This window comes from Emiliania huxleyi (assembly GCF_000372725.1).
Source record: "Emiliania huxleyi CCMP1516 chromosome Unknown EMIHUscaffold_171, whole genome shotgun sequence".
Lineage (NCBI taxonomy): Eukaryota > Haptophyta > Isochrysidales > Noelaerhabdaceae > Emiliania > Emiliania huxleyi.
In genome coordinates, this window is record NW_005200871.1 from 56,371 (window position 1) to 81,927 (window position 25,557).

Here is a 25,557-nt window from a genome sequence, read left to right on the forward strand (position 1 = left end):
GCGCCGCCGCCGTCAGCTCTCGCAGCGTCGACATCGAGGCGTTCGGCGCCGCCGCCGCCGCGCCGCCGCCCCCTCCCGCCAAGTTTGCTGTGGCCGCCGCACCGGACGGCGCCGGCGCGGAGCCGGACAACACCACGAGCACGACGAGCTCGCCGTCGTTGCAAGTCTCGCTTCCCCCGCCCCCGCCGCAAGTGACGCCGCGGTTGCCGCTCAGCGTCTTAACGCCACTCAACGGGTCGTGCTCGCCGCATCCGTGGTACATGTTCAACGTCGCCGCTTTGGGATGCAGCACAACCGAGGGTCGGCAGTCGACGAAGCTGGCGGCCCGAAACGCGCTCATCGCCACGGCCGCCCAGACCGGCGCTGCCGCGGCTGGCGTCGCCGGGACCGCCGCCATGGCATACTTTGCAAGTGGCGACGTGGGTAGCGACGAGGGCAGCTGCTCGACGGATGACATGGACAACGACAAATGCTCATCCTTTCCATTGAAGTACCCCGGCCGCCCAATGAAAGATGCAATCGTGGCGCACATGCGCACAGGCGGCTTCATGGGCCCCGCGCTGCCCAAGGCCCGCCAGGGCAAGGACAGGCCTCAGCTGTCGAAGATTGAGGACGTATACGATCGATTCGAAAAGCTGAAGGACGTCAGCCTCGACAAAAGGCAGCTTGGTCAGGCACTCCGCAAGCCGTCACGGCGCCGCGCCAACGGGATGGGCGGCTTTAAAGCCGACTGTGAGGATGGCGACGGCTGGCTCTGCGTACAACTAGAAAAAGTCGACTGGGCCGAGGCGTTCCAGTACGCGCAGCAGCGATACTCGCTGATGACGGCGCCAGAGCTTGGCCGCCTCTACTACCAGAACATGCTCAAGGAGCGGCGGTTCGACGGCTGGGACGACGACGCGTCGAAGCGAGCGCCCGTCTACAAGTTCCCGAAGTGCGCGTTCGGCTTGTCGGTGACAAAGATCGCTGAAAGGCAGGAGTGGCTATCACGGTCGCAACACGAGGCCGACCGGGCCGTCACGGCCCGTGAGAGCATCGACAACAAGGCCTACCTGGAGCTGGTACAGGAGAGCTTTGAGAATCCTGCGCCCGGTGCGGCAAAAAAGCGCAAGGTGCACGCTAACATGGTGCCCGATGGCGAGGTCGGGACGCTGACTATCTACGACCGAATGGGGCCATGGCAATGCGAGTTTTCATCGCTGCGCTTCTCGGATTGGGGCCATTCGGTTCGTGCCAACCCTGCTTACAAGGAGGGATCCACCCAGGAAAACGAGAAGAAGAAGACCATCACTGCGGGACGCGTCGAGCCAAACTCGTTGCCCTCATGCATGCTCAAATATATCGAGGATCCGGACACTGATGCGTATGCTACGTACCGCGATCTTTCGTCCGATGAGCGCAAATCCAGGGTGTTCCAGACACTGAATAACATGAAGAGGAAAAGTGATTTGGGCAAGCCAGCTGCCGGGACTCACGGCATGGAAGGAAAGGTACGCAAGTCCAGCTGCGAGGGAGCCGCAACGATGTTCAACTGTGGCTTCACGGTCGACATTGGTGCAATAACGGTCATGTATCGCGATCTGCATTAGTCGTGAGTAGTCGTAATACTGTCGCTTGTTGTACGCAGAGGTTAGGCCACCGTGTTGCAAACGGGCGCCTGTGCTAGCCATGTAGAGCGAGCGCGAGGGCGCGCCGGAGGGAGCACTCGAACTGCATGTTCCGTGTTACACTCAGAAGAGATGAGTCACTATGCATGTCTGTTTTCTTTCTTTCTTTGTTTAAAGGCGAGGGAGAGATTTTTAGCAATACCAAACAACTCTAACACTCACACGTCATTTGGGGCCTGCCCTGTTCACGCGCGCGCGAGACGTGCATGCGAGTTTGCCGTTGACCACGTGCGGAGCGTCGAGCGGGTCGGTGCCGTGCTTCCGGTGCTCTCGTGCTTGAGTGAGAGGGGCGGCGGCGCCCTGCATGCGCCAGATTCGCACCCAAAGCACCAGTGCTTGCGCCGGGTGCTCCCACGACGCGTCGGGCCGCCCGGCGTGCCCTGACCGGCGTCAGCCTCGGCCACGCCCTCTGGCCAGAGCTGGCCAGCGCCGCTGTAGCTGCCACAGTCATCGTAACCACCGCCGCCGTCATAGCCGCCGCCGCCCTCATGGCCGCCGCCGCCCTCGAAGCCGCCCGCCCCGCCCTGTTCCCCGCCCGCTTCGAATGGCTGATCCTCGTCGATGCTTGGGATGTTGCGCGAGCGGGCCTGGGCGCGACGAGCGCGTAGCCAGGCGGGCTCTGGCGCGCGAATCTCCTTTGGCAGGAATCCGCGCATCTCCTCGCGAGCGTTGCAATTCTCCGCATGGCAATACTGCTTGAGCGAGCGGCACGCGGTGTTGGAGGTCCACACGTTGCCGCAGTCACCGCACTCGAAGAGCCCCTTGCCGCGCTCCTCCGCCGCTGGGATTGCAATGTAGCGGGTGCCGACGCCGTTCACCACCGGGCAACGCCTGCAACGAGCGACGCAGAGTCCGTTGCGCTTGGGCGCCACCTTCTTCCAAAAGAAGCCGTGCTCTGGGCAGACAAACATCCGCCTCACCGCTTCTGGCTGCTCGGACTGCGCGAGCGCGCGCAAGTTGGCGTGGGTCGGCGCGGAGTAGTTGTCTGAGATTTCGGAGGCCGCATCAGAGGCAGAGGCGCTGTCTAGGGAGAGGTCGCCGAGCGCCTCCTCCACCAGCTCAAAGGAAGAGCCCTCCGACACAGCGTTGACGCGCGCGCTGCCGCCAACCAGCGGGACGGGCTGCACGCGCACGACGTGGCACTGGGAGGGGTGGAGGACACACCATTCCATATTCTGCGAGGCGGAGGTCTCCTCGGCCCGGCACGCGTCGTAGCCCTCGGCCTGCCAAGTGTCGTCATCGGCGGCAACAAACTTTGGGTTCTTGAAGCGCACGAGGACCTCGACGAGGCCGCCCTCCGCGCCGCCGTGCCGGCCGCCCTCCTGCGCAAAGCGGAGAGCCTTGTCCGCGCGCGCCAAGTAGACGCCGGGGCCGAGGCAGCCTGTCGCTGACGCCTGGAAGCCCTGGCTCTCGATGCGCAGCGCCGCCTCCAGCGACGTGCCGTGGTAGAGCTTGAGCTTGCGCTCACCTCGGTTCGATTTGGCCGCAAAAGCATCCCGCAGCCTGGCGATTTCCGACTCTTGCCGGTTGGACGCGCGGATCACATCGCGGAACGCGCCGCTGCGCTCGATTTCGTCGGCGAGCGTCATCGTGTATGTACAGCGCCGCCGCGGGACAGGGCTGCTTGAGCTCCGCAGGACAGGACAGGCAACTAACAAGGCCGCCGGGGGGCGGGACCAGCGTGGGACGTACTTTCGTAAAAAAACGCGAAAAAAGAAAAAATATCCACCGTCCAACCAGCTCCTGCAAAACGTGTTGTGACCGCACTCCAAGTTCTCCAAGTGACTGCGAGGCGAGACGTGAGTGAGTGTGAGTGAGTAGTGTGCACACACACGCACACACACACACACACACACAGCACACACACACACACACACACACACACACACACACACACACACACACACAGACGGGGACCCCTCCAGCCCTGTGGGCTGGCGAGCCCTCCGGTCGGAGGGGTGGAAGTGGGAGGGCTCGAGGACGGACCCCTCTCGCTCCGGGAGGGTGGAGGGGTGGAGGGTGGAGGGGTGGAGGGGTGGTTGAGCCCTCTAGCTCTATCGATATAGCCCTACCCCTCCCGCCGTTTTAGGGCTTGAGCTGACCCGCTATGCCTTAAAATCCCTGTGTGGTGGCGGCGTGCCGTTCTCCCATCCCTCCCTTGGGGTGTCTGTTTTCTTTCTTTCTTTGCCGTCGTCTGCGCCTTGTCTGTCGTGTGAATCGTGCAAATAAAGAAAAAATGTTGGCGTAAAAGGGAGATAGAAAGAGGCAGACGACCAAGGGTTGGGGTGGGCGACGGCTAGCACCACACTCCTCTCCTTAAAATCCCTGTGTGGTGGCGGCGTGCCGTCCTCCCCTCCTCCCTCCCCTTGGCGCTTGGGTTGTCTGTTTTCTTTCTTCCTTTCTTATGATGTAACATACTTGACCCCCCCCCTTGGCGCCTCGTGTTTTTCGTGCCAAACCAGCGCGATCTCGGCGGGGCGTCAGCGCCTCTCGGAGGGGCATCATGCGCTCCCGGGGCCGCCCGACGGGGCGGGCCTCTTGCTGATGGACCCAGCCGAGTGCCCAACCAGTTGGAGTCGCGCCGACGCGCTGCGGCGACCACCAGCCAGCTTTTCAGCGCGGTCGAGGACGGTGCGCCGAAAGAGTAGACAGTCTCCGGTCCATCCGGAATTTTGTCGTTTTAGTTAGCACTGCTGCTGCAGACAGGGCCCGCGTGACACCTTGCCCTTCCCGGATCCAGCTCGCTGAGGCGTGGCGTCACCCCGGTGACCGCCCACAGGTGGCTGACGAAGCGCCACTCATCGCTGCTTTCGCGCGCCTGCTCCACAGAGGGCTCCTGCGGCTCTCCCTCGTCGCGTGACCGCCGCCGACATCATGTGCTCGGTCGTCCCCGCCGGCGCGGAGCTGCGCCACGTCGAATTGTTCGGTGGCTCGACCGCCGGCGCGCCCACCCTCGCCTCCTGCGCGCCTCACACCCAGTATTTTCCTCGCGCGCGGCCGACAAAGTAGGCACACGACCACCTCCCTCCCACTCACCCCCCCCCACGATGCACAGCCCGTCCACTCTCGCCGGCAAGGCGCACGGAACGCCCAATTTGGGCTGGAAATGCCGCCGCCACGGGTTGGTGGCGCCCTCGGCAGCGGGGCAGCGCCACGCCGCGCAAACTTGCGCGACAAACTTGCGACCTCTGTCCCTCGTATTCACCCCAGATTTTGCCCTATCCAGGCTCACCCGGTACCGCGAGCGACGAGCCGCGCCAAGTTTGCTCCATTTCCGACAAGTTCATCCCGCCCGAACGCCGATCTTCGGCCGCCTGGAGGCCCAGGACGGGGCTCGGGACCGGCCAGGTGTGGATTCTCCACGGCGCTGCGGTGTATCTGCGCGCCCATGGCGCGTTCAGGGGTGTGCCTGAGGCGTGTAGACTGCGGGGCGCCGCGATAGCGCGGCGCCGACGGTTGTGTCGCGCACTGTCACACCCACGACACGGTCACAGTGTGTGTGCAGTGCGTCCACTCCGGCGACCGTGACGCCGTCGGCGCTCGCCTATACCGGCTAGTGTGGAGCTTTCAGTGTGGTTGCGTGTTGTACTAGTGATGCTGCACTAGGCGGCCCGTTTTTAGCAAAAACCAGATACCACATCGCGTGTGGTCGTCGAAAAACCGCATGTTCGCCCGTCTGGGACCTCTTCGTACGGCTCCAAAAACCGCTCCTTAACGACGACTACGCGGCCCGGCGGTCGATCTGCGCCTTCTCAGCGGTGGAGGGGATGTGGGAGGTACGTGCGGACCGCGTGGTGTTGCGACGGTTTGACGAGTGCGACTCCCAGCGTCGACTTTTCGACCCCACGGAGCCTCTGCTGCTCCGGGGGGGGGGTCTGCAGACCACCCGGCCGAACTTCAGAGTCGCGGTGCTCCTCAAATACCGCTCAAACGCCCACGATGTTGTGCAGGGGACATATGCTGATGATCCTGGCCCGATTGGTTCGCTCAGAAAGCTTCTGGGCGGTCGTTAAGGTTCGCTCCCCGCACACCGGCCCGGAAGTATGTTACATCATATTCTTAAAAGGAACAGGTCCCGCGGGCGTACCACACACAGCACTCTACTTTTTATCCAACGGCGGCAGCCGCTCCTTTGCTAGGAAGAGCAGCTCGTCCAAAAAGGCGGAGAAGGCGTCGGGCTGGCGGCCGCGGTAGTCGAAGAGCACGTGCGGCCGCACCACGCGCGAAATGTACTCGCGCATCTTCTCAATCTGCGTGTCGGAGATGTTGGCGAGCATTGGCAGCAGGCCGACGGTGCGCAGCTTCTCTGGTGGCAGCAGCACGACCGCACGGTGCCACTGGATGGTCTGCTTGCTCGGCCACGCGACGCGCCCAAAGGAGAGGTCGGGGTAGTACGTGTCGACGCGCACCGGGATGCATCCCGCCGCGAGGATGTAGTAGAAGCGCTGCGTAAAGCCGTCTGAGTCGCCCGTCGGCGCGACGCTGGACAAGAGAGAGGCAGAGAGGGAGTGAGACGCTCAGAGCACTCAACGAGAAGCACGCAGCGCGTATGTGGCGTCGCGTGGGGCGTGGGTCTCACCAGAAGGTCGTGTCTCGCATGCGGCGCATCGTCTCGTCGGCAGAGAGTGGCATCGTCTTTTCCTTGCGCATATCGGTCTCGTAGAGCTCGATGCCATGGCCACGCAGCGACGAGGAGGAGGCGGGCGGCGGCGACGACAGGGCCGAGCGCAGCCAGGAGGACCCGCCACCTGCGCCATCGCGCGCCTCGCGTAGCTGGCCTGCGACCTCATAGCGGACCTTGTTGCGCGAGGGCGAGGCCATGAGAAAGACGAGATTGGTACGCGGCTGCGCGGAGGCGGCGATGGTCGATGGCGCGATCGAGGCGCTCGGCAGCGAGACGAGGTACGGCACGGGCACGTCGAGTTGCTTCGACGAGATGTAGCCCGAGCCGGTGTGCGCGAGCATCGTAGGGTGGGCGTGTGCTTTCACAGCCTCACGAGCGTAGTAACAAGTACACACGGCGGGCACTGCCAACCCCCCCCCCCCCCCCCCAGGGGACTTACAAGTAGCCTCTTATTGAATAGCTGCATGTACCATCAATGCACGCTGCTACTCTCAGGCAAGCTCCTGGTGAATCTCGCCGGCTTGGCTCAAGCAAGTGTTGGTTGCGAACTGTTGACTGCGAACTAGAACCAGCGGAGTTGCACGTGGCCATGCCGGAGCCCTTCCGCCTGTCGCCATTTGTGAGCGACACCCACGACGCGTGGCTCCTCCTCTACATTGCATCGCAGTATCCGTTGCTTTGCTGCCCGCCTGCTGGGAGGCTGCTGATGGTTTGCCTCGTGCCGCGCATACAGAATGCGATTCACTCGCTAACGCACGAGCCGGGCTCGCTGACCAACGCCTTATGCCATCACCGGTCGGCCGTCGGCCTGCTCTGTTCCACCCTGCTCGCCTTTTCGTTCGAGTCTCTTTTCACCGCAGACGTGGTGTATCAACGGAGGATTCACGCCACGCACCACGCTTACTCGATGGTCGAGGGCAAGGACCTTTCCCTCGGATACACTGCGGCCCCGTACAAGTCAGCGCGGGCATGTGTGCAGTGCTTCTTCCAACCCGAGATTGAGTTCTGTGGATCGCTGCAGCTAGCAGCGTCGCTCTCGCCGATCATGTGCGCTTTCGGCGTGCGCGCAGCGATCCTCGTCTTCCTCTCCGCCGTGGGTCTCACGCGGCCCGCCTTGGAGCTCGCCGTCATCAGCCGCTTCACGCGGATGCTCTTCTACTTAGTCAGCTTCCACCTGCAGCACGTGGAGCCCGACGGTACGCTGGTGGCGGAGGGGAAGAACTTCCGCCCCCACGCCTTTGACTGGCTGCACAGCCTTCTGTTTGGGCGCCTTGGCATCGAGGAGGGGTACGGGCACCGAACGCACCACGCGCAGCCTGCCCTCAAAGCGCGGGCGTACAACGCGACGCCCACGCATGAGTCGCCGAAGGGCGAGACATGGCTCGGTCGGCTCGCCACTCGCGTGTGTGACCGGAGGCGGTGAGTGCATGATTTTTAGATCTCACGACTCGCTGTGGACGCTGCTCTTCCCAACGGAACTTCCTCGTCACGGTCGCGCTGCCGGACAGCCTCAGTGGGCGAAGATCAGTGCGCGTCAGTTCCGTGCCTCGGACTGTAGTTGTTTTCCCGGTGTTGTGCCTTCCCCATGCAGAAAGAAAGAAAACAAAGGGAGGGATGGGAGGACGGCACGTGGCTCACCACTCTCACCCTCACACGACGACACCTACTGTACGTCGCTCCCTAGCAGGTACATCGACCTCGCTCCACGACCGACGCGCGGCGTCGTGCGCGCGCAGTCCCCGCAGCTCGATGCCGCCGGCCGGAGCACCTCCTGCAGCGCTGCCGGCAGGCGCGCTGCGGTCGCTCGCTTTCGAGTCGCTCAGCATGCCGCCGCCGCCGCCGTCGGCCGCTGCCTGCGCCGCCGCGAGCGCCGCTTCCGTCTTCCGCTTGTCGCGCCCGTAGGTGCAGTGGAGCAAGCTGTACGCGAGGAAGCAGAACCCCCACGGCACGAGCATCGTCACGGCGAGCGCGTCGCCCAAGGCCTTCGCGTTGCCGGCGTCCTCGGCGCCGCCGTCGTGGAGGCTGCTGTTGCTGCTGCTGCTGCTGCTGGCATTGCCACCGCCGCCGCCCCCGCCGCTGCCGCCGCCGCACGCGCCGCCGTCGCTCTGCGCGAAGCCAAAGAACTCCTCGGCGATCCAGCCCGCGGCGAGGCCGCCGACGGGCGCGACGACCCCCTCGAGCGCGCGGTCGAGGCCGTAGATGGTGGTGCGCAGGGCGGGGTCGACGACCTCGGCCATCATCGAGTTGTTCACGCCGCCGCACCAGGAGACTAGCAGGCCCGCGAGCAGCATGAGCGGCGCGGCGGCGCGCGGCGCGCTGCCGTAGAAGAGCAGCAGGAAGATGGGCAGCCCCGAGAAGACGGAGAGCTGCCCGACGAGCACGCGGCCATGCGTCGGCGCGAGGCGCGCGGCGAGGTCGTTGAGGGCGCCGCCGAGCAGGTTGCCGAACATGGCGCCCGTGTCGAGCAGCGAGCGCGTCGCGCCCGCGGCCGCGTGCGACAGGCCCCTGAGCTCAAAGTACAGCGTCAAAAAGGACATCGAGTACCACGGCGCCGACCCCACGGCGCCCTGCAGTATGATGATGAGGAAGGTGGGCACCGTCGCGACGTGCCACGCCTCGGCGAGCGCCGCCCTGGCCGAGAGGGGCGGCGGCCGCGCGAGGCGGCCGCCGCCGGTCGCATCCCTGGTGTGGACGGTTTGTTTCGCGGTATCCGCGGCGGGATATGGCGGTCGCGCACTAGGGCTGGTCGCGCACGTCAGCGCGGGCCGCACGTCGCGGCCGAAGCAGAGCAGCACGGCGGCCGTCGCGCAAGAGACGACCGCCACGCTGTAGAAGACGAGGCGCCAGCCGGCGACGGCGCCGTCGGTGTCGGCGAGCTGCGTGGCGAGGAAGCCGCCGAGCGCGGCGCCGCCGTTGTTGGCAAAGTTCAGGACGCCAAAGGCGCGTCCGGACAGGTTTGCGGGGCAGAGGTCGGCGACGAGGGCATAGACCAGCGGGATGACCAGGCCGATGCCGACTCCGTTCAAGGCCCGCGAAATCACGAGCGTGCGCATGGACGTGGCCGAGCCGACGAAGAGAGAGGCGACGGACCAGAACACGCAGCCCATGGCGATGAGCTTCACGCGGTCGTAGCGACCGCCCAGCGGGCCAACGGCGAGCGCAACTATCGATTGCACGATGCCACGCCAAAAGGTCGCCATACCCAGCGCTGCCGGTCCGGCGCCATACTCGTTGCACACCTCGAGGTACACGGCCGGCAACAGAATTTGGTCCGCTTTGTCGATGGCGATCACGGCACAGAGCAGCACGAACGTGCGCAATCGCGCAGTGTCGATGGTTTTGTTCAGCATCGCAACCATGCACCGCTATCGACGTCGGAGGGTGGCGGATTCGATCATCTGCCTGAGGACGACTTCCTTTCTGGCGAGGGCGACGCAAGGGCCTTCGCCTGATCGAGGCGTGAGCGAATACGTGTATAATTCTTTTGAGAGCGCCTTCGTTGTGTGGAATAACTAGTCCTAACCGCCAATGGCAGTTAGCGGACGTCGCCGCGGCTCGTCTCTGCCGCGGCGGCTGCTGCGCGCACGTGGTGGCGCCGCTCTCTCGCGAGACGGCTGGCGACGCGGCTCGCGGCCGACGTACGCTGCGCTCGTCCGACCGCCCGCGGCGTGGCGTGCGCGGCGCTGTGCACCGCTCTGCGAGCGCTTCTGCGCTGCTTTGAGTAAAGTCCACTGTATATGAGCTGCTGCCTCGCTGCTGCGAGTTGACATATCCGGTGATGTGCGAGCGTTCCGTTCGTGCGTCGACTGGCTCCCGGTTCGAGTCGCCGGGGGGGAGGGGGGGGCCTCCTCGGCCTCCTCGGCCTCCTCGGCCTCCTCGGCCTCCTCGGCAGCCTCGGCTGCTTGGCGCACGCGGCGCGCGAGCCGCGCCGCGCTGCCTTTTTGCTCGCTGCCTCCGTTGTCGGCTCGGCCGTTCCGTCTCCTCGCTCTGGCTCGGGCCGTGGGCGTGCTGCTGCTGCTGCTCGGCACTGTTGTCGCCATTTTCAATATCTCTCTCTCTGCTCTCTCTCTCTCTGCTCTCTCTCTCTCTCTGCTCTCTCTCTCTCTCTCTCTGCTCTCTGTCTCTCTCTCTCTCTCTCTCTCTCTCTCTCTCTCTCCCCTCCGGGCCAGCTGCACGCACGCTCGGTGACATCTCTTCACCTTCGCACTGGTCGAGTCATAGGTGACGCGAGGGCGCTCACTTAATTGATTAATTCACTTCATTAATTCCTTAATTGCGTACCGTATTCCGGGTAATCTTAATTATTAATCATCGGGCGGGGCGCGGCGCGGCGGCTGCGCGAGGCGGCGGCGCGGCGCGGCGGCGGGCGACGCGGAGCGGGGCGGCGAGACCATCTGTACTGAACGGACCAGCTAGCTGGTCTTTGAGTCGGCGCAATGGTAGCGCCGCCCTCGACTCAAGGGGCTGCCTTCCACACGTCGCTGCTCAGGCAGGGGGAGGGGGGGAGACCTCCTGTTCCTCGCGGAACGGGAGCAGCCCCCTCCTTGCCCGGTCTGCAATGCAGGGCGGTGGTCGTGCCATCTCCGCTTCACAACGACCACGCCGCAATCGTCGCCGGCGCGCGACACGTTTCCGTTGGCGGGACTGTCCTGGTCGAGAGTGTGTGCCGCTGAGGCGGGACCACTCGGGGACAGTGCTGACGGGACGCGGCTCGAAGGGCGTGGCTCCGCAGCGCGGCTGGCACTCGTCGCAGAGGCCTCACCTTCGAAAAGTCGGGCATGGCTCCACCCGCAACTTTGTCGCTAACACGCGCGCACCGCCGAGCCTGCGGCGGGCGCGCTGCGGCCGCACGTCTACTTCGTCATAGTGCCACGACGTGCGGCCTAGATTTAGCCCACGCGCCTCAACTTGCATACGCTCATACATTGGACTGTCATCGCCTGTGAGTGCGAGAAGGGCTAGCTGTAGGCAGCTAGCCTCTGAGGAGGGCGTCCATAGACACCTCACTAGACCCCACACATGGTCTCGTCCGTGCCTTGCCGGCCGGTGAGATTGCTAGAGGTGGAGCAAACTGCTCTAGCCTCACATATCACTTCCTGTCGTCTGTTGTTTGAGTTGTGCCCTTGTTTGTGCCCTTGGCACCGTGGAGTGCTGGGGGGGGCGACAGGGAGGATGTGGCCCTGAGTTATGTGTACGCCGACTCAGGGTGTGTGGCAGCCAGCTGGCTGTGTGTCTTGTGAGCTTGTTTGTGTCTGTGTGTCGCTCGTGCGTGTCGTCATCATCTGTCTAGCGTCCACCCATACCGCGTTGGTGTCCAGTCCGAGCCTGGCTGTTCTTCACCTTACTACCTACCTACCTACCTCGTTGTGAGCAAGCCTGCTCTAGCCTCGCATGTCACTTCCTGTTGTCTGTTGTGTTGTTGTGCCCTTGCGCACTAATCCCGCGCCCCGGTTTTTTCGCCAGCCTAGCGCGTTCGGTTGATTGAGGAAACCCCTCGAGTTAGCTGCTTAGTCGCGTGCGCGTATGCTCGCTGTCGTTGCAGTCTCTGGAGGCTGCGCCGCGGCTCCCGAGCGGCGCGTGACCCGTGCCAGTTTTGGTAAGGTTTTGCGCACCCTCTCAACTGACTCCCTGAGGCAGGGTGGCGCGGGTGCGGGGTGGCTCGGCAGCTCGGCGGGAGGCCTCCGACCCGGCTACCTTGTGCTGTTGAAGTTGCTGCAGGAGACGCCGATGACGATGGCGCTGTCCTCGCGGCTGGCCAGCGTCCGGGCTCGCTGGCGCGCCGCCCGGGATAGCACTGACAGTCTGCCGGCGCAGCGGGCGCATTCGAATGCGCCCGCCGCGCCGGCAGACTGTTGGACGGCCACAGTCGCGAAAGTGGGGTGAAATCCGTGCGGCGCAGTGGCACCGGTGGCCAGGCGGCCCCTCTCGGGGCCGCGTTGCGCAGGCGCGCCGCGCCATGAGCGGCGACCGTGGTGAGAACGCGATGTGCCACTGCTCTCACTTAGCAGCTAACTATGATAGAACAAGTTTGAAAACCTGAGCGAAAAAACCGGGGGTCGGGATTAGTGCGGTTTGGACTCTTGGCACCGTGGAGTGCTGGGGGGGGCGACAGGGAGGATATGGCCTTGAGTTATGTGTACGCCGACTCAGGGTGTGTGGCAGCCCGCTGGCTGTGTGTCTTGTGAGCTTTTGTGTCTGTGTGTCGCTCGTGCGTGTCGTCATCATCTGTCTTGCGTCCACCCATACCGCGTCGGTGTCCAGTCCGAGCCTGGCTGTTCTTCACCTTTCTACCTACCTACCTACCTCGTTGTTAATAGTACAAACCCAATGGTCCTCTGCGAGCGGTCCTTCGTTGCAGTCGCACACACGCACACGCCACGCCGCACCGCGCGCCCGCCCACCGCCCCGCCCAGGCGGGAAAGAGATGATTCTTTTTCACATATTCTCGAGGTGGATATCCTTTGGCCGCGTTGGTAGCGAGGATTGGTGTTTCACCTGTGTCGAGCCTGTCTGCTGTGAGAGAGAGTTTTTTGTTTAAATTCTTTTTCGCGCCGAGAGACCAAGAGAAAAATTCTTTTTCGCCGCGCGGACAACTGACTTGGACACATTCGACTCGTTGGCACACAGCGCCGACCCTCGGCAGCAACTACTTCCACAATTCTTTTCACCTTCGGAACGGTGGAGGGGTTCAATAGCTGATAAGTAAGACAGTAACTCCTCCCAACACCGTGATCACACAGTTCACACAGGACGAGGGGCGAGCCACATCATCACTGGCTCGCGGCAATAAGGACACTCCCGCATGAGCTCGGAGCATGGACCGCAGACGCACAAGTGGCTGCACGGCACCGCGAGGTGAGATTTCGGCCGCTCGAAGCATATGATGCACGACGTCTCGCCTCCCATGGTGGACTCTGGGGCAGCCGGCCGCCCCGTGTTGAGGCCGGCGTCCGCTAGTGAGACGGCAGCAAGCGCCTCGGTGACTGGCAGAGGCTGCTCCGCCGCCTCTGCCGCCTCTGGCTCGATCAAGCGCTCGATAGCGCTGACCCGCTCCTCGAGGCTACCCTCGGTCGCCGCGCCGAGGCTCGCCTCCAGCAGATCGACACGCCGCGGCAAGTCCCCCCCGCCGCCGGTCGACTCGCTGCTCACCGCCTCCTCGCACCGCGACACCCGATGCGTCAGCGCCTCCTCCGCCTCCACCGCTGACCGACGCAGCGCCTCTGCTAGCTCCGCAGCCTCGCGCAGCGCTGCCCGCTCCGCCGCACCCGCTCGCTCTGCCGCCTCGCGCTCTGCTAGCCTTGCCGCCTCCTGCTCAGCAGCCAGCTGTACCGCCTTCTCCTCCTGTGCGCGAAGCTCTGCCGCAGCCTTCGCTCTCCGCTCCTCCTCGAGCTTGAAGGCAGGCGGCGCCCTCTTGGCCTCCTTGTTCTTCGCCTTGCCCTCCTTCCTAACCGCTTTCTTCTCGGCTGCCTTCGCCAGCCGCTTCGCCTTCTCCTCCTCCGCCCGCTTGTCAGCAGCCTCCTTCTCGCGCCGCTCCGCCTCTGCCTGAATAGCCTTGCGCTCCGCCGCCGCCGCCCGCTGCTCTGCAAGCTGCGCCTCCTCTGCTGCTCGCCTCTCTGCCGTCCTCGCCCGCAGCGTATCCTCTACTGCCGCGCGCTCGGCGGCCAGCTTTGCCTCCACCTCCGCAGCAATGGCTCGCTTCTGCTCCTCCAGCGCCGCTGCATCTGCCGCCCGGCGCTCCTCGTCCGCCGCCCGCTCTGCTTCGCGCTGTCGTGCCGTATGCTCGCGCTCTCGCGCCGCCACGGCCTCCTCATGCTCGCGCTGCTCGCGCCGCCTCTTGGCTTCGAGCGCCTTCTCCGCCGCTTTCTCTGCTGCCTCGGCCTCTCTCACAGCCGCTGCATGCTCTGTGAGAGCGCGCACGCACCCGGCGTGGTCCTTTGGAGGAGCGCCGGCGGCGTCAGCAGTCGCAGGCATGGCCGCCCCCTTCTTGGCGAGATCCAGCGCGGAACTGCTGTTCGCAGAGCGTGCCTTCGTCTCTGCGCCAGCCTGCAGAAGGCAGAGCACGACGGGAAGGTGGCCATTGTAGGCGGCGCCCATCAGCGCGGTGCCGCGGTCACTGTGCGGCACGTTGACCTCCGCGCCGTGCCGAATCAGCAACTCAACCACCAGCGCATGGCCCTCATCGGCGGCGACCATCAGCGCCGTGACGCCGCTCGCGCTGTTATTCTGCAGGTTGGCATCCGCGCCGCGCTGAAGCAGTAGGTCAATCACCCGCTCGTGGCCGTAGCGGGCGGCGTACACCAGCGTGGTGCTGCCGAAGCTGTCCTGCTTGTCGATCTCCGCGCCGTGCCGAATCAGCAAACCAGCCACTCGCTCGTGGCCTATTTTGGCGGCGCCCATCAGCGCGGTGAAGCCGGTGCTGTTCTGCACGTTGATCTCCACGCCATGCCGAAGCAGCAGCTCGACCACCCGCTCGTGGCCTTGGACGGCGGCGTGCATCAGTGCGGTCCAGCCGCTGCTGTTTTGCTGGTCGATCTCCGCGCCCCGCTGAAGCAGAAAGTCGACCACCCGCTCGTGACCGTTGACGGCGGCGCCCATCAGCGCGGTGTCGCCGTCGCTACTTTGCACGTTGATCTCCGCGCCACGCCACATCAGCAGGTCGACCACCCGCTCGTGGCCGTAGTGGGTGGCGAGCATCAGCGCGGTGACGCCGACGCTGTTCCGCTTGTTGATCTCTGCGCCGTGCTGCAGCAGCAAGGCGGCCATCCGCTCGTGGCCCTGGCAGGCGGCGTCCATCAGCAGGGTAACGCCGGTTACTTCGCCATTCTCGCGCGTGGTGTTTGCTCGCCCGCCTCTCTTGAGCCACGAACGCACCGCCGCTTCGTCGCCATGCAACACCGCGTCGTGCGGCGCCTCTGGCTGAGGCACGCTCGACGACCTATGAGGTATCTCTGCCATGGAGTGCACTAATTCGGTGTGCAAACTACCTACAGTTGTAGGACACGGCCAAGTTGAGCACTGGAACGGGTCGATTCCGCATGGTATGGGACCCCTCGATCGTCTCGCCCTCCCTCACTGGTGTGTTCATTGGGGGGGGTCTTAACAAACACGGTCACACAGGATCGAGGTGCACGCTGCTGAGGGACCCCGCGCGAAGTTAGTTTCCTAATAAACTGTCTGTCTTCATGTGTCTAGACTCTACCGGTACCGCGGTGCGCTCCGCGCACATAGGTGCCAGCGCGCTCCGCGCGTGTGTCCAGCTAGCGCGCTCCGCGCGTGTGTCCAGCTCGCGACTCGCGGTCGCCCGCGGCCTTTCGTGCTTCAGGTCGACCTCGATGGTCGCGTAGCCAGGCCTTATCACCCTGACACAAGACGCACCGAACAAACCTTTTGCGTGTTGCGACACCCACCGCGTCCTCCAGTTGCGCGCGATCGGAGCTATTCCAGCGTCCGCTGCGCATCCCCGGCGGCACGACGGTGGCCGGCGCTTGCGCGCCAGCCCCGTCCGCCGCCGGTTCCGCGGCCGTGGTCCCTGTCATAGCTACGCGCGCCATGGATCGGCGGTTACACCTTGATGTAGCGCGGTACTAACCCTCGGAGACCCGTGTGGCGTGTGTACTTTATTTACGGCCCTTTCCCTGCGAACGCGCACCCCCGGGGCTACGGCTCTAGGGCGCTCTTGCCCGCAACCCGATACCGATCATCCGGCCCGCTGGTGCGCTTCTCAGCTCCCCGGCCCTGGATGTGAGGTGTTAATGACTGCACTCCAAGTGCTCCAAGTGCTCCAAGGGCCGGGCCCCGGCCCTGGATGTGAGGCTAATGACTGCACTCCAAGTGCTCCAAGGCGCAAGGGCTCCGGGCACCAATACCTTACCTTACACCTTACCTTCGATCACGGCGCGCTGAATTCCGCGTCCAATGCGTCGCTGGCGGGCCGCCGAAACCTCGCCGTCACAAAGGTGCGCGAGAGAGTCGCGCCGGTGGCGCGGTTGGCCGTGGTCCGGTGCGCGTAGGCGCACTCTAGCGTCTCAAAGCCTTCTCGCTCAAACAGCTCACGCAGCGCTTCCACCGAGAAGAAGTACGCGCGGGTGCCGTCCTGCCGCACCAGCCACGGCGCTGAGGCGTCGAGCCGCTTGGCCTCGCGGCCCGCCTCCATCCGCGCGCACGCGCCGTCGCCAGCCCCGTAGTCCCGCAGGAGCACGGCCCCTCCCGGCCGCAGCCCAGACCGCACCGCGCGCAGGGCCGCACCGAACTTTGAGGGCGCGATGGCGGAGAGCACAAACATGAGCGTCGCCACATCCGCAGCGCAGCCAGACAGCTCGGGCGGCAAGCTGCCCTCGGTCAGGTCTCCGACCGCAGCGACGACCCGACCGGCCTCTGCCAGCGGGTGGGAGCGTACGATGCCGACAGCGGTGGCGGATAGGTCGAGCGCGTATACGGTCAGCACCTGGGTGCATTGGAGTGGGCGTGACTGCGTCCCACTCAACTTGAGGCGAGTGCGGCCAGCGCGGCCAGAAGCGCCGGCATCGCGCGGAGCAGCGGGAAGAGCGTGTTGCCGACGCCGCAGCCCGCCTCCAGGAGGACGCGCACGCCGCTGCCGCCGCCGAGGCTCGCCTGCGACAGCTGCGCGCGGCACGCAGTCACCTCCTCCGCCTCTGCCGCCTCTGCCGCAGCCTCTGCCGCATCTGCCGCCGCCTCTGCCGCCACCCCTGCGGCCGCCGCCGCCGCGTCACCGGACCCGCCGTCCGGCGCGAGCTCGTCCGCCCACTCGGCCTGCAGGTAGTGCCGGTCCTTGAAGAAGCGATCGCGGTTGCGCCGGTAGAAGAGCTCCCAGTTCTTGCCCGCCTCGCGCTCGTACCGCTCCACCCAGTACGCTGGCACGAGGCCCGAGCCGCCGCCGCCGCCGCCGCCGCCGGTGTACGGCGCGTACTCTGCGCACAGCTGGTCCGGCAGCCGCGTCGGGTCCGCTGGCGAGTGGTGCCCCCCGGGCATTTGGCCTCGGAGGTTTGGCCGGTGGTCGGCGTCGTCTGGTTCGATATCTTGGCGCGTGGGGGCTGGATACGTGTCATGAAGGTATACATCGTCTGTTCCTTGTTTGTTCCTTCGGCGACTTGGCTGGGGGAGACGACAGGGGGGGTGCGCGGCCTTGAGTGATGTGTACGCCAACTCAGGGTGTGTGGCAGCCAGCTGGCTGTGTGTCTTGTGAGCTTGTTTGTGTCTGTGTGTCGTTCGTGCGTGTCGTCATCATCTGTCCCGCGTCCACCCATACCGCGTTGGTGTCCAGTCCGAGCCTGACTGTTGTTCATCTTTCTACATACATACATGGTATACACACATAAGGCCAGCTCACCACCTCTGGCTTAATTAGTAATGGAGCTGGATCTTTCAATTGTGCTGCTCTCAAATCTAGTCTGGTTCCAAACGGCGTCAGCAATCCCGAGAAATTACGTAACAAAGGAATGTCTGGTCGCTCCACAAACCCTTCAGCGAGTCCGTCTAATTTGAACAATCATTCAATCAATCAATAATTAGGATTCCAAAAGCAAGGGGCTCCGACGTCCTGGTAAGGCCGGGCGCCGGATTTGTGAGGAGACCCACAGGGGCGCTGGAAGCAAGTAAGTAAGGGGCCTCACGACACACGCGGCTTTCGCACCTACCTACATGTACAAACGTCTTATTCAATTATTCAACCAATGTGAATTCAAAAACCGTCTTAATTTGAACAACAGTCAAAGCGCCAAGGCGCTAAGAGGCGCGAAGAGCTCTCATGAAGAAGAGTCAGTCGGACCATCGCACGCGCGCGTGCGTGCGTGCGTGCGTGTGCATTAAGCATCCGTGCGCGTTAAGCGTGGCACCCTGTCGCCACAGCGCGGAAACCTCGCAGCAGACTCGCGGTGAGCGGCTCGAAGATGTAGTCGAGCCCAAAGGTCTTGTGCATAGGAGCCTCCGCCCTCATGATGCGGATCTGTGGGCCTCGGGATAGCTTCACCGACGTTCGACGCGGAAACTCTGCATTGGCAGGAGCGGGGTGGGTCAAGAAGCAATTGCACCGCGCGCTAGCTTCGCAAGGCTGCGGATGTGCAAAGAGAGCGGAGCCGAGGCGGCCAGGGTCACGAGTATCGAGTTGGTGAGGCGGCAAAAAGGTGTCGCCTGCTACGGTGAGATTTGATTCCGTCGCAACGCAGCAGCTCGTCTCATGGCCGCAGCGTGCGTCGTGGCTCGGCAGCCACATATGTTGTTCCACGGCAGCGCGCTCGGGTCCTCGGGACGCGCGAACTCGTGACACGTCAAAGTGACCGTCATCGCCCGTCGCGTCCAGCCATACCGCGTTGGTGTCCCAGTCGTTGGTCGGACTGTGTTTCGCCTTCCCATCAATCAATCAGTTGCGCGTGGACTTCGTTTTTCACTCTCTCAAGAATTTCACTCTCTGTATATGTTCTTTTTTTGCACGACACCGGGTACGGTCCCGTACCAGTGCGCAATGGGTTTTTTTTCTTTTTTTGCGCAGACGAGCTCTTGGCTCGACACCTGGGTGATGTACCTCTTAGTGAGCTTAGCTCCGCGGCTGTCGACTCCGCCGACGATGGCCGCGATCGGGCCTGACGAAGCGGTGAGCATAGAGGCGGCGGGCGGACCGCAGGCTACAACCTACGGCGAGCTGACGTCAATTGGGTTTCGGCAGCTCTTCGGCGACTTGGGTGAGAGTGACAAATTTGTCGATCTCGGCAGCGGCACTGGGAAGCTGGTGATGCAGGCCGTGCGTGAGCTTGGCGTCGATAGCGCGGCGGGCGTCGAGCTGAGTCCCACTAGACATGGGCTGGCGCTCGCCCAAAGGGCCGCCTGCGAACCCCGCGTAGCACGCCGCACGACCTTTCTGTGTGGAGACGCCGCCGGGGACGAGGCCGCGAGAATGCTCGAGACGGCAACCGCGGTCTGGCTCTCCAACCTGTGCTTTGACGAGAGGCTTAATAGACGGATCGTGGCGCGGCTCGAGGCCTCGCCGACGGTGCAGCGCATCTGGGCGCTGCGTCTCTTGCCCGAGGTGCCACGAGGGTTTGACATCGAGAGCGCGCGGCTCGCGGAGTGCTCATGGACGCGCCAAGCCAGCCAGACGGGCTTGCTTCCAATGCCGGGCCACCCTTGCGTGAGCTACATTAGGACATTGCGTTCTTAGGTCGGACCCGTAGTGGGGTCCTCTAGAGCTTGAGCCAGAGTTGGAATCGCTGGGGCTCGCAAAAAAAATGCGTAATAGCACTGGCCGCTCCCGCCGCCCCCGGCGCCGCGTTCTTTCTCGTTTTGCCAGAGTTCAGACCGGACGCGACAGCAGTGACACACCCGAAATCACGCCTGAGAGAAAAGTGTGCGAAAAAGAATTTTACAACAGCCGCGCCCCCTCATCCCGGCGTGAGGCGCGAAGGCCCCGCGGCGCACCGCCCACGGACCCACGGTCCACGCTGTGCCGCAAACACCACCCCTGCCTCCGCGCCGCCCACGTCACTCCGGAAGCTCTCCGTCCTCCAGCTCCTCCGGCGGGGCCGGTGTCGCCCGAGGAGAAAGCACGCTCGCTGCGGCGGCGACGGCGGTGGCGGCGACGATCGCGCCCGGTCCGCCGCAGATGATCGGCCGCGCCGGCGCCTGCAGCTCCGGCGCGGCGCCAAAGTAGCCAGCGGGTGCGGGTGCGGGTGCGGGTGCGGGAGCGTGTGCGGGCGTGGAGTGCGCAACTGCGCCGCCTACAGAAGAAGAAAGAAAGCACCGCGTGGAGGCGAAAGGAACGTTTAGCGCGGCGCGTCCGCGCATAGAGAGCTCGCGCCGCACGCAGCAGGCGGAAGCGGCCTATTCACAGCTAGAAGTGTGATGAGACGCTGTTCACAGCTCGCGCCGCACGCAGCGTGCGGAGGCGGCCGGAGCTGGCAGGCGGCGTTGTACCGGGGACACAGCATGCGCAGCAGGGCGTGCGCCGCCCCGGCCCGCGCCAACTTCGCGTCGGGCGCCGCCGCCGTCGCCTCGCGCCCTGCAGCGCGCACGGTGACGGACATGCCAGCCCGCCCCCCAGGGAGAGGGGGGGCGCTCCTCGCCGCCTGCAGGGAAAGTTCCGAGAGGGTTCCGAGAAGGTTCCGAGAAGAAAGGTGTGGGCGCTCCTCGCCGCCTCGAAGAGGGGCGGAGGCCGCAACCCAACGGCCTGCGCAAACTCAAACAGCGCAGAGACCGGGTGCTTGCCCGGCGAAAGCCACGTCGAGTTCGTGCCTCCAAGCATCGCGCCGTGCCCCGCGCCGGGTGGTGGCTGTCCACCGCCGTGCCACCCCGGCCCGTGCTGCCCACTCAGCGGACGCGGCGGCAGAGGCACTGTGGGGCCGACGGGCGGGCTGCCGTGAAAGGCGCCGTGAAAGGCGGCGGGCGGCGGCGCTGCTCCCGGCCGGCCGTGCAAACCGATCGAGGGGCCGCCGCCTGTTCACAGCTGCAGCTGTGAAGAGACGCCGTTCACACCCACAAGCCGTGCAAGCCGATCGCGGGGCCACCGCCGCCGCGCAAAAGAGGCGTCTGCCCGAGCGGCTGCTGCGGCGGCGGCGGCCGCTGCGGCGGCGGCGGCCGCTGCGGTGGCGGCGGCCTTGCCTGGAGCGGGTGGCTGGGGAATGCCGCCCCGGGTGCGCCCACCCTATGTGATGAGGAATCAGCCGGTGGGAGGAGGCTAGCTGGTGGTTCGACCAGGGCCCGGTGCTTGCCCCACCCGTGCGGGCCGGCCGCAAGCGCCCCGCCGCGCACCGAGCGGCTGATGGGCACGAGATCACGCGAGATTGCACTAGATGACGCGGGAGTTGGCGCCCCGCCGCGGAACGGCATCTGGTGCGGGTGCGGCGGCGGTGGGCGATGCGGTGACCGCGTCTGCTGCATCGGCGGCGGCATCTGTTGCTGCATCTGCGCCTGCATCATCTGTTGCTGCTGCTGCTGCGGGTGCTGCATCTGCTGCGAAAACGGCGGCACCCGTGGCATTTGCGGCCGCTGCTGCTGCTGCTGCTGCTGCTGTGCCCACTGCTGCTGCTGCTGCTGCTGCTGCTGCCGCTGCTGCTGCTGCTGCCGTTGCTGCTGCGGCAACGGCGGCTGCGGCAGCGGCGGCATCGGCTGCTGCTGCGGCAGCGGCTGCATGTGCTGCTGCGGCGGCTGCATAAACGGCCGCGGCGGAGGCGGCTGCGTTGCAAAGGGCTGGGGCGGTAAGGGCTGGGGCGGTAAGGGCGGTGCAGCTGCCGGCGGCGGGGGCAGCTGCCGCCACGCGCTTTGGATCCCCGCGACGCCGGGCCGCGCCGGGCCGGCCGGGGCAAGGCCGCTCTGGGTGAGACCGCCGGCAGGACCCGCCCCCTCTGGGTGCCGCTTCTGCTTCTTCTCGCGCACTCGCCGCTCCGCCCCAAACCCAACGACGTCCACCAGCGACGTGCCTCCTGAGCACTCCACTCTGATCGACGCCGCCGACGCCGCCGCGAGCGTCGCCCTCGCCGCGGCGCGCAAGGCGGGGGTGGCTGCAGCGGCTGCACGGTCGCCACGCCGGACTGCACCTCGCTCCCCGCGCCGGACACCACGGTCCCCGCGCGGGAGCGGCGGCAGCGCCGCCGCCCCTGCCGGCGGAGGAGGATCGGCCGCGGGCGGGGCGGGCGGCGGCGGGGCGGCGGGCGGTGGGCGCGAGGACGGCGGCTGCGGCTGCGGCTGCGGCGGCTGCGGCGGCTGCGGCTGCGGGGGCTGCGGCTGCGGGGGCGGCGGCTCCCGCCGTTCCGGCGACGCCGCCTCTTGCGGGTGCTCTGCGTGCGGGTCTGGCGGCGGCGACACGGCAGGGTCCCTGGCGGTGACCTTGCCGGACTGGCCGGCGATGCGGCAGTCGAAGTGGCGCGGGAAGGAGGCGAGGTAGTGGACGAGCCTAATTAATTAATTAATTAATTAAATTAACTTAATTGGCAGTGGACGAGCCTATTTTATTCACTAGTTCGTCAGTCTGCTAGTTAGGTTTCTAATGGGAAGGCGGCGAGGCAGTGGGCCCTACTGATGTAGCTCACGCTATCAACAACTCTCGAAGGGAGGAGGAATCTAGGAGAGTCTAGGCGCGCATCTAGTGGACGGGCTTTGTGTGAACGACATCTTCCGAGAGGGGAAGCGCGCTGCGCAGCCTGTGCTTGAGGTCGACCAAGTCCGCGCCTGCGACGGGGCGTGTTGATCGTTAACTGTCAACTGCAGCCGGCGCCTGAGGCACACCAAAGCCGCGCCGCTGTCTCCGGCGGCGGCGACGAGGGCCCACACCGCTGGATGAGGCGCCTAGAGCAGTATCATGGACTAGCTGATGCGTTCTTCATGGGAGGGGACGGCTCAGATGGATGCGGCACCGCGAGCAGCCCGTCCCGCCGCAACGCCTCGAGCGCCTCGAGGAGCGGGCCATACTTGATAACTGATGATGAACTAAGAGAGGTTCTCTCTAAGACAGAGAATTCATGACAGACAGACAGCGTCGCCTCGAGGACGGGGGAATAGTGACAACTGATGATGAACTAAGAGAGGTTCTCTCTACGATAGAGAATTCATGACAGACAGCGTCGCCTCGAGGACGGGGTCGCTCGAGAGGCCCCGCACGCGCGTGGTCAGGAACCTACAGATTGCAACCTCGGGCAATCTCGCAGGGGAGGGGCCTTCAGATTGTAATCTCGGGCAAGCTCGGGCAAACTCTTGCAGTCTCGGGTAGTCTGCGGGATGCGGGTTCAGTGAACCCGGCGGAGTGCGTGTTTCATGCGGCTTCTAGGCTGGGGCACCCCACCGCCGCAGCGAGATATGGGGAGATGTGGGGAGATATTCCGCTTCTAGGCTGGCGGCACCCCACCACCGCGGCGTGCTCCTGCTGCTGCGCCCGGCCGTCGCCCCCCTCCTATTACATCATCACACGTTACTGTGCGCTACTCCCTGTCTATACTACACATACGCAGCGCGCTCCTGCTGCGCATGGGCGTCGCCCCCCTCCTCCGCCGCCTCCACCCTGGTCCAACCGCTCGAGCGGCTCGCCTGCCAGATCGCACGAGATCACCCGAGATGGCGCGAGAGGGCACGAGATATGCCGAGATCAGGCGAGATATGCCGAGATCAGGCGAGAGAGCTCGCCTGCGCAGCGGCGGCAGCCTGCGGCGGCGGCATCTGCCGCCAGGTAGAGCCGGCGGCGGGAAGCTCATAGTAGGGGCCGGAGTCGCGCCGCCGCGGGTCGTCGGCCGGAGGCACCTCGGCGTCGAGATCGACCTGATTAATTAAGTCGTAGCTCATCAGCAGTGATGAACCGGCCGGAGGCACCTCGGCGTCGAGATCGACCAGCGGAATCATCGCGTAGCCGCCGCCGGCGCGCGCCTCGCGCACCATGCATGTAGGCAGAGGAGGAGGAGGCGGCCGGGAGGCCGGCGTCGCCTCTTGCAGCCGCGGGCTCTGATGGAGCGCTTGCTGCGACGGCCCCGCCACCTGCGTCCACGGGGGTATGGGAGGGTGGGTTCGGGTACCGTGGGGTAGGGGAGGGTGGATTCGGGTATGGTGGGGTAGTGAAAAGTGGGTTCGGGTACGGCGGGGTAGGGGAAAGTGGGTTCGGGTACCGTGGGTGGGGTTCGGGTACCGTGGGGTAGGGGAGTCTCCCCACCTGCGTCCACTGGGGTGCCCGCCGCTGCTGCTGCTGCCTCGGCGTCTGGCTGGGTGGCTCCGGCTTGACCTGGGCGGGCGCCTGCCCACTCGACAAGTTAATTAATTAGTTAATTAGTTAATTAATTAGTTAATTAGGCGGGCGCCTGCCCATTCGACAAGAAGCCGTGAATGGTTCACTTGTCCTAGGCTAACCAGTAGTGATTCCCTTGGCCTGGGCGGGGACTGCCATTCCTCACTGAGCACTGAGCTCATGCAGTCTGGCTCCGGCGGCTCTGACATGATCTGGGTGGGCGCCTCGGCTGAGTACCAGCGCCGCTCCGGAGGGGCATGGCGAGCCTGGCCGCCGCCAGCCGCGCCCCTCGCCTGCGGGGAGGGGAGGGTGGCTTCGGGTACCGTGGGGGGAGGGGAGGGTGGGTTCGGGTGCCGTGGGGTAGGGGAGGGTGGGTTCGGGTGCCGTGGGGTAGGGGAGGGTGGGTTCGGGTGCCGTGGGGGTAGGGGAGGGTGGGTTCGGGTGCTGTGGGGGGAGGGGAGGGTGGGTTCGGGTGCTGTGGGGGGAGGGGAGGGTGGGTTCAGGTGCTGGGGGGGAGGGGAGGTGGGTTCAAGTACTGTGGGGGGAGGGAGGGTGGGTTCGGGTACTGTGGGGGTAGCGGAAGGTGCCCCTCGCCTGCTGGCCGCCGCACCCGTACTCTGAGTCGGCATGCGAAGGAACCTGCCGCCACGACGCGCCTCCGTGAATAATAAAAAAGCTAAGCACGCCATTCGCTGGTGATGAGTTTACTTGTCGCCACGACGCGCCGCCGTGCGGTGCGCCGCCGCCGCAGTAACCGCCGCAGCCGCCGCCGCCGCCGTGCTGCCCGACGCCGCCGCCGGCGAGTGTCCCGCCTCCGACTCCGACCCTGCCGCCCCCAGGGCCCGGGACCTGCCTCCACCCCCCGACCGCCGGCGGGGGCGGCGGGGGCGGCCCTCGGCGCGGCGCGAGCGCGCCTACGACACCGCCGGCTCGACCTAATCATGAAGTCTACGACACAGCCGGCTCGACCGAACTCAACTACGGAGTGAGTATGAAGTCGTCATTCACTCACTCCGTAGGAACTCACTACTGGTGAAGCAGACTACGGCATGACTACGCCCGCGGCGAGCTACTCGAGGAAGCCAGTCAACGCGTGCCGAGCGAGGCGCGAGCGCGCCTGCGGCGGCGCCGCCGGCCGTCGCGACGTTCGCACTGTCGGAGACGCTGCTGAAGCCGCTGCGTCGTCGGACCACGCGCCGCCGTCGAGTCGGGCCTCGCCGGCCGTCGGCGGGGCGAGAGCGGCTGCTGTTGCGGCGGCGGCGGCGGCGGCTGCGGCTGCGGCTGCGGCTGGCATCGCTGCCACCGCCGCGGCGGCTGCTGCTGCTGCTGCTGCCGTCGCTGCTGGATGACGAGCGGCGGCCTCGACGGCGGCTGTGCGATCTCGTGTGCGACCTCGTGGCGCGGCTGCGGCTTCTGCTGCGCGCGCGCGGCTTGCGGCGCCGGCCGCGGCTGCTGCTGCGGCTGCTGCTGCGGCTGCTGCTGCGGCCTCGCTCGGCGGCGGCGGCGGGGTGCGGCGCAGCGTTGGAGCGCCCTCGCGCAGCCTCCGCCGCTGCGTC

At 65.5% G+C, this 25,557-nt stretch overlaps 7 protein-coding genes and 1 pseudogene across 8 annotated transcripts; 3 read left to right on the forward strand and 5 right to left on the reverse strand.

Moving 5' to 3' along the window:
* Positions 1-260: 260 nt before the first annotated feature.
* EMIHUDRAFT_468075 (hypothetical protein) lies at positions 261-1,801 on the forward strand (the record flags this gene model as incomplete). Its single annotated transcript, XM_005784210.1, has 1 exon — positions 261-1,801. The coding sequence occupies one exon, from the start codon at positions 261-263 to the stop codon at positions 1,587-1,589; it is 1,329 nt and encodes a 442-aa protein (XP_005784267.1). The 3' UTR covers positions 1,590-1,801.
* A 51-nt stretch (positions 1,802-1,852) lies between these two features.
* On the reverse strand, positions 1,853-3,256 carry EMIHUDRAFT_112528 (hypothetical protein; the record flags this gene model as incomplete). Its single annotated transcript, XM_005784211.1, has 1 exon — positions 1,853-3,256. The coding sequence occupies one exon, from the start codon at positions 3,254-3,256 to the stop codon at positions 1,853-1,855; it is 1,404 nt and encodes a 467-aa protein (XP_005784268.1).
* A 900-nt stretch (positions 3,257-4,156) lies between these two features.
* On the reverse strand, positions 4,157-5,287 carry EMIHUDRAFT_364711 (hypothetical protein). The gene is made up of 4 exons (XM_005784212.1): positions 4,894-5,287; positions 4,455-4,608; positions 4,408-4,416; positions 4,157-4,298 (listed from the first exon to the last, which is right to left on the reverse strand). The coding sequence occupies exons 1-2, from the start codon at positions 4,952-4,954 to the stop codon at positions 4,466-4,468; spliced, it is 204 nt and encodes a 67-aa protein (XP_005784269.1). The 5' UTR covers positions 4,955-5,287; the 3' UTR covers positions 4,157-4,298; positions 4,408-4,416; positions 4,455-4,465.
* Positions 5,288-8,159: 2,872 nt separating this feature from the next.
* On the reverse strand, positions 8,160-9,605 carry EMIHUDRAFT_52594 (hypothetical protein; the record flags this gene model as incomplete). The annotated part of the gene is made up of 3 exons (XM_005784213.1): positions 8,160-8,313; positions 8,383-8,973; positions 9,046-9,605. Coding segments are annotated over 3 exons (1,305 nt in total), but the record flags the coding sequence as incomplete, so codon positions are not given.
* Positions 9,606-11,814: 2,209 nt separating this feature from the next.
* EMIHUDRAFT_231254 (hypothetical protein) lies at positions 11,815-12,174 on the forward strand (the record flags this gene model as incomplete). Its single annotated transcript, XM_005784214.1, has 1 exon — positions 11,815-12,174. The coding sequence occupies one exon, from the start codon at positions 11,815-11,817 to the stop codon at positions 12,172-12,174; it is 360 nt and encodes a 119-aa protein (XP_005784271.1).
* A 4,006-nt stretch (positions 12,175-16,180) lies between these two features.
* On the reverse strand, positions 16,181-18,591 carry MET18 (annotated as a pseudogene; the record flags this gene model as incomplete). Its single annotated transcript has 5 exons — positions 16,181-16,665; positions 16,776-16,882; positions 17,027-17,162; positions 18,166-18,257; positions 18,526-18,591. Coding segments are annotated over 5 exons (886 nt in total), but the record flags the coding sequence as incomplete, so codon positions are not given.
* A 280-nt stretch (positions 18,592-18,871) lies between these two features.
* On the forward strand, positions 18,872-19,475 carry EMIHUDRAFT_231257 (hypothetical protein; the record flags this gene model as incomplete). Its single annotated transcript, XM_005784215.1, has 3 exons — positions 18,872-19,088; positions 19,173-19,371; positions 19,463-19,475. 3 exons carry the CDS (start codon positions 18,872-18,874, stop codon positions 19,473-19,475), a joined length of 429 nt encoding a protein of 142 aa, XP_005784272.1.
* A 119-nt stretch (positions 19,476-19,594) lies between these two features.
* On the reverse strand, positions 19,595-20,542 carry EMIHUDRAFT_231258 (hypothetical protein; the record flags this gene model as incomplete). The annotated part of the gene is made up of 5 exons (XM_005784216.1): positions 19,595-19,635; positions 19,727-19,812; positions 20,042-20,121; positions 20,215-20,299; positions 20,460-20,542. The coding sequence occupies 5 exons, from the start codon at positions 20,540-20,542 to the stop codon at positions 19,595-19,597; spliced, it is 375 nt and encodes a 124-aa protein (XP_005784273.1).
* Between the last annotated feature and the right edge of the window lie 5,015 nt (positions 20,543-25,557).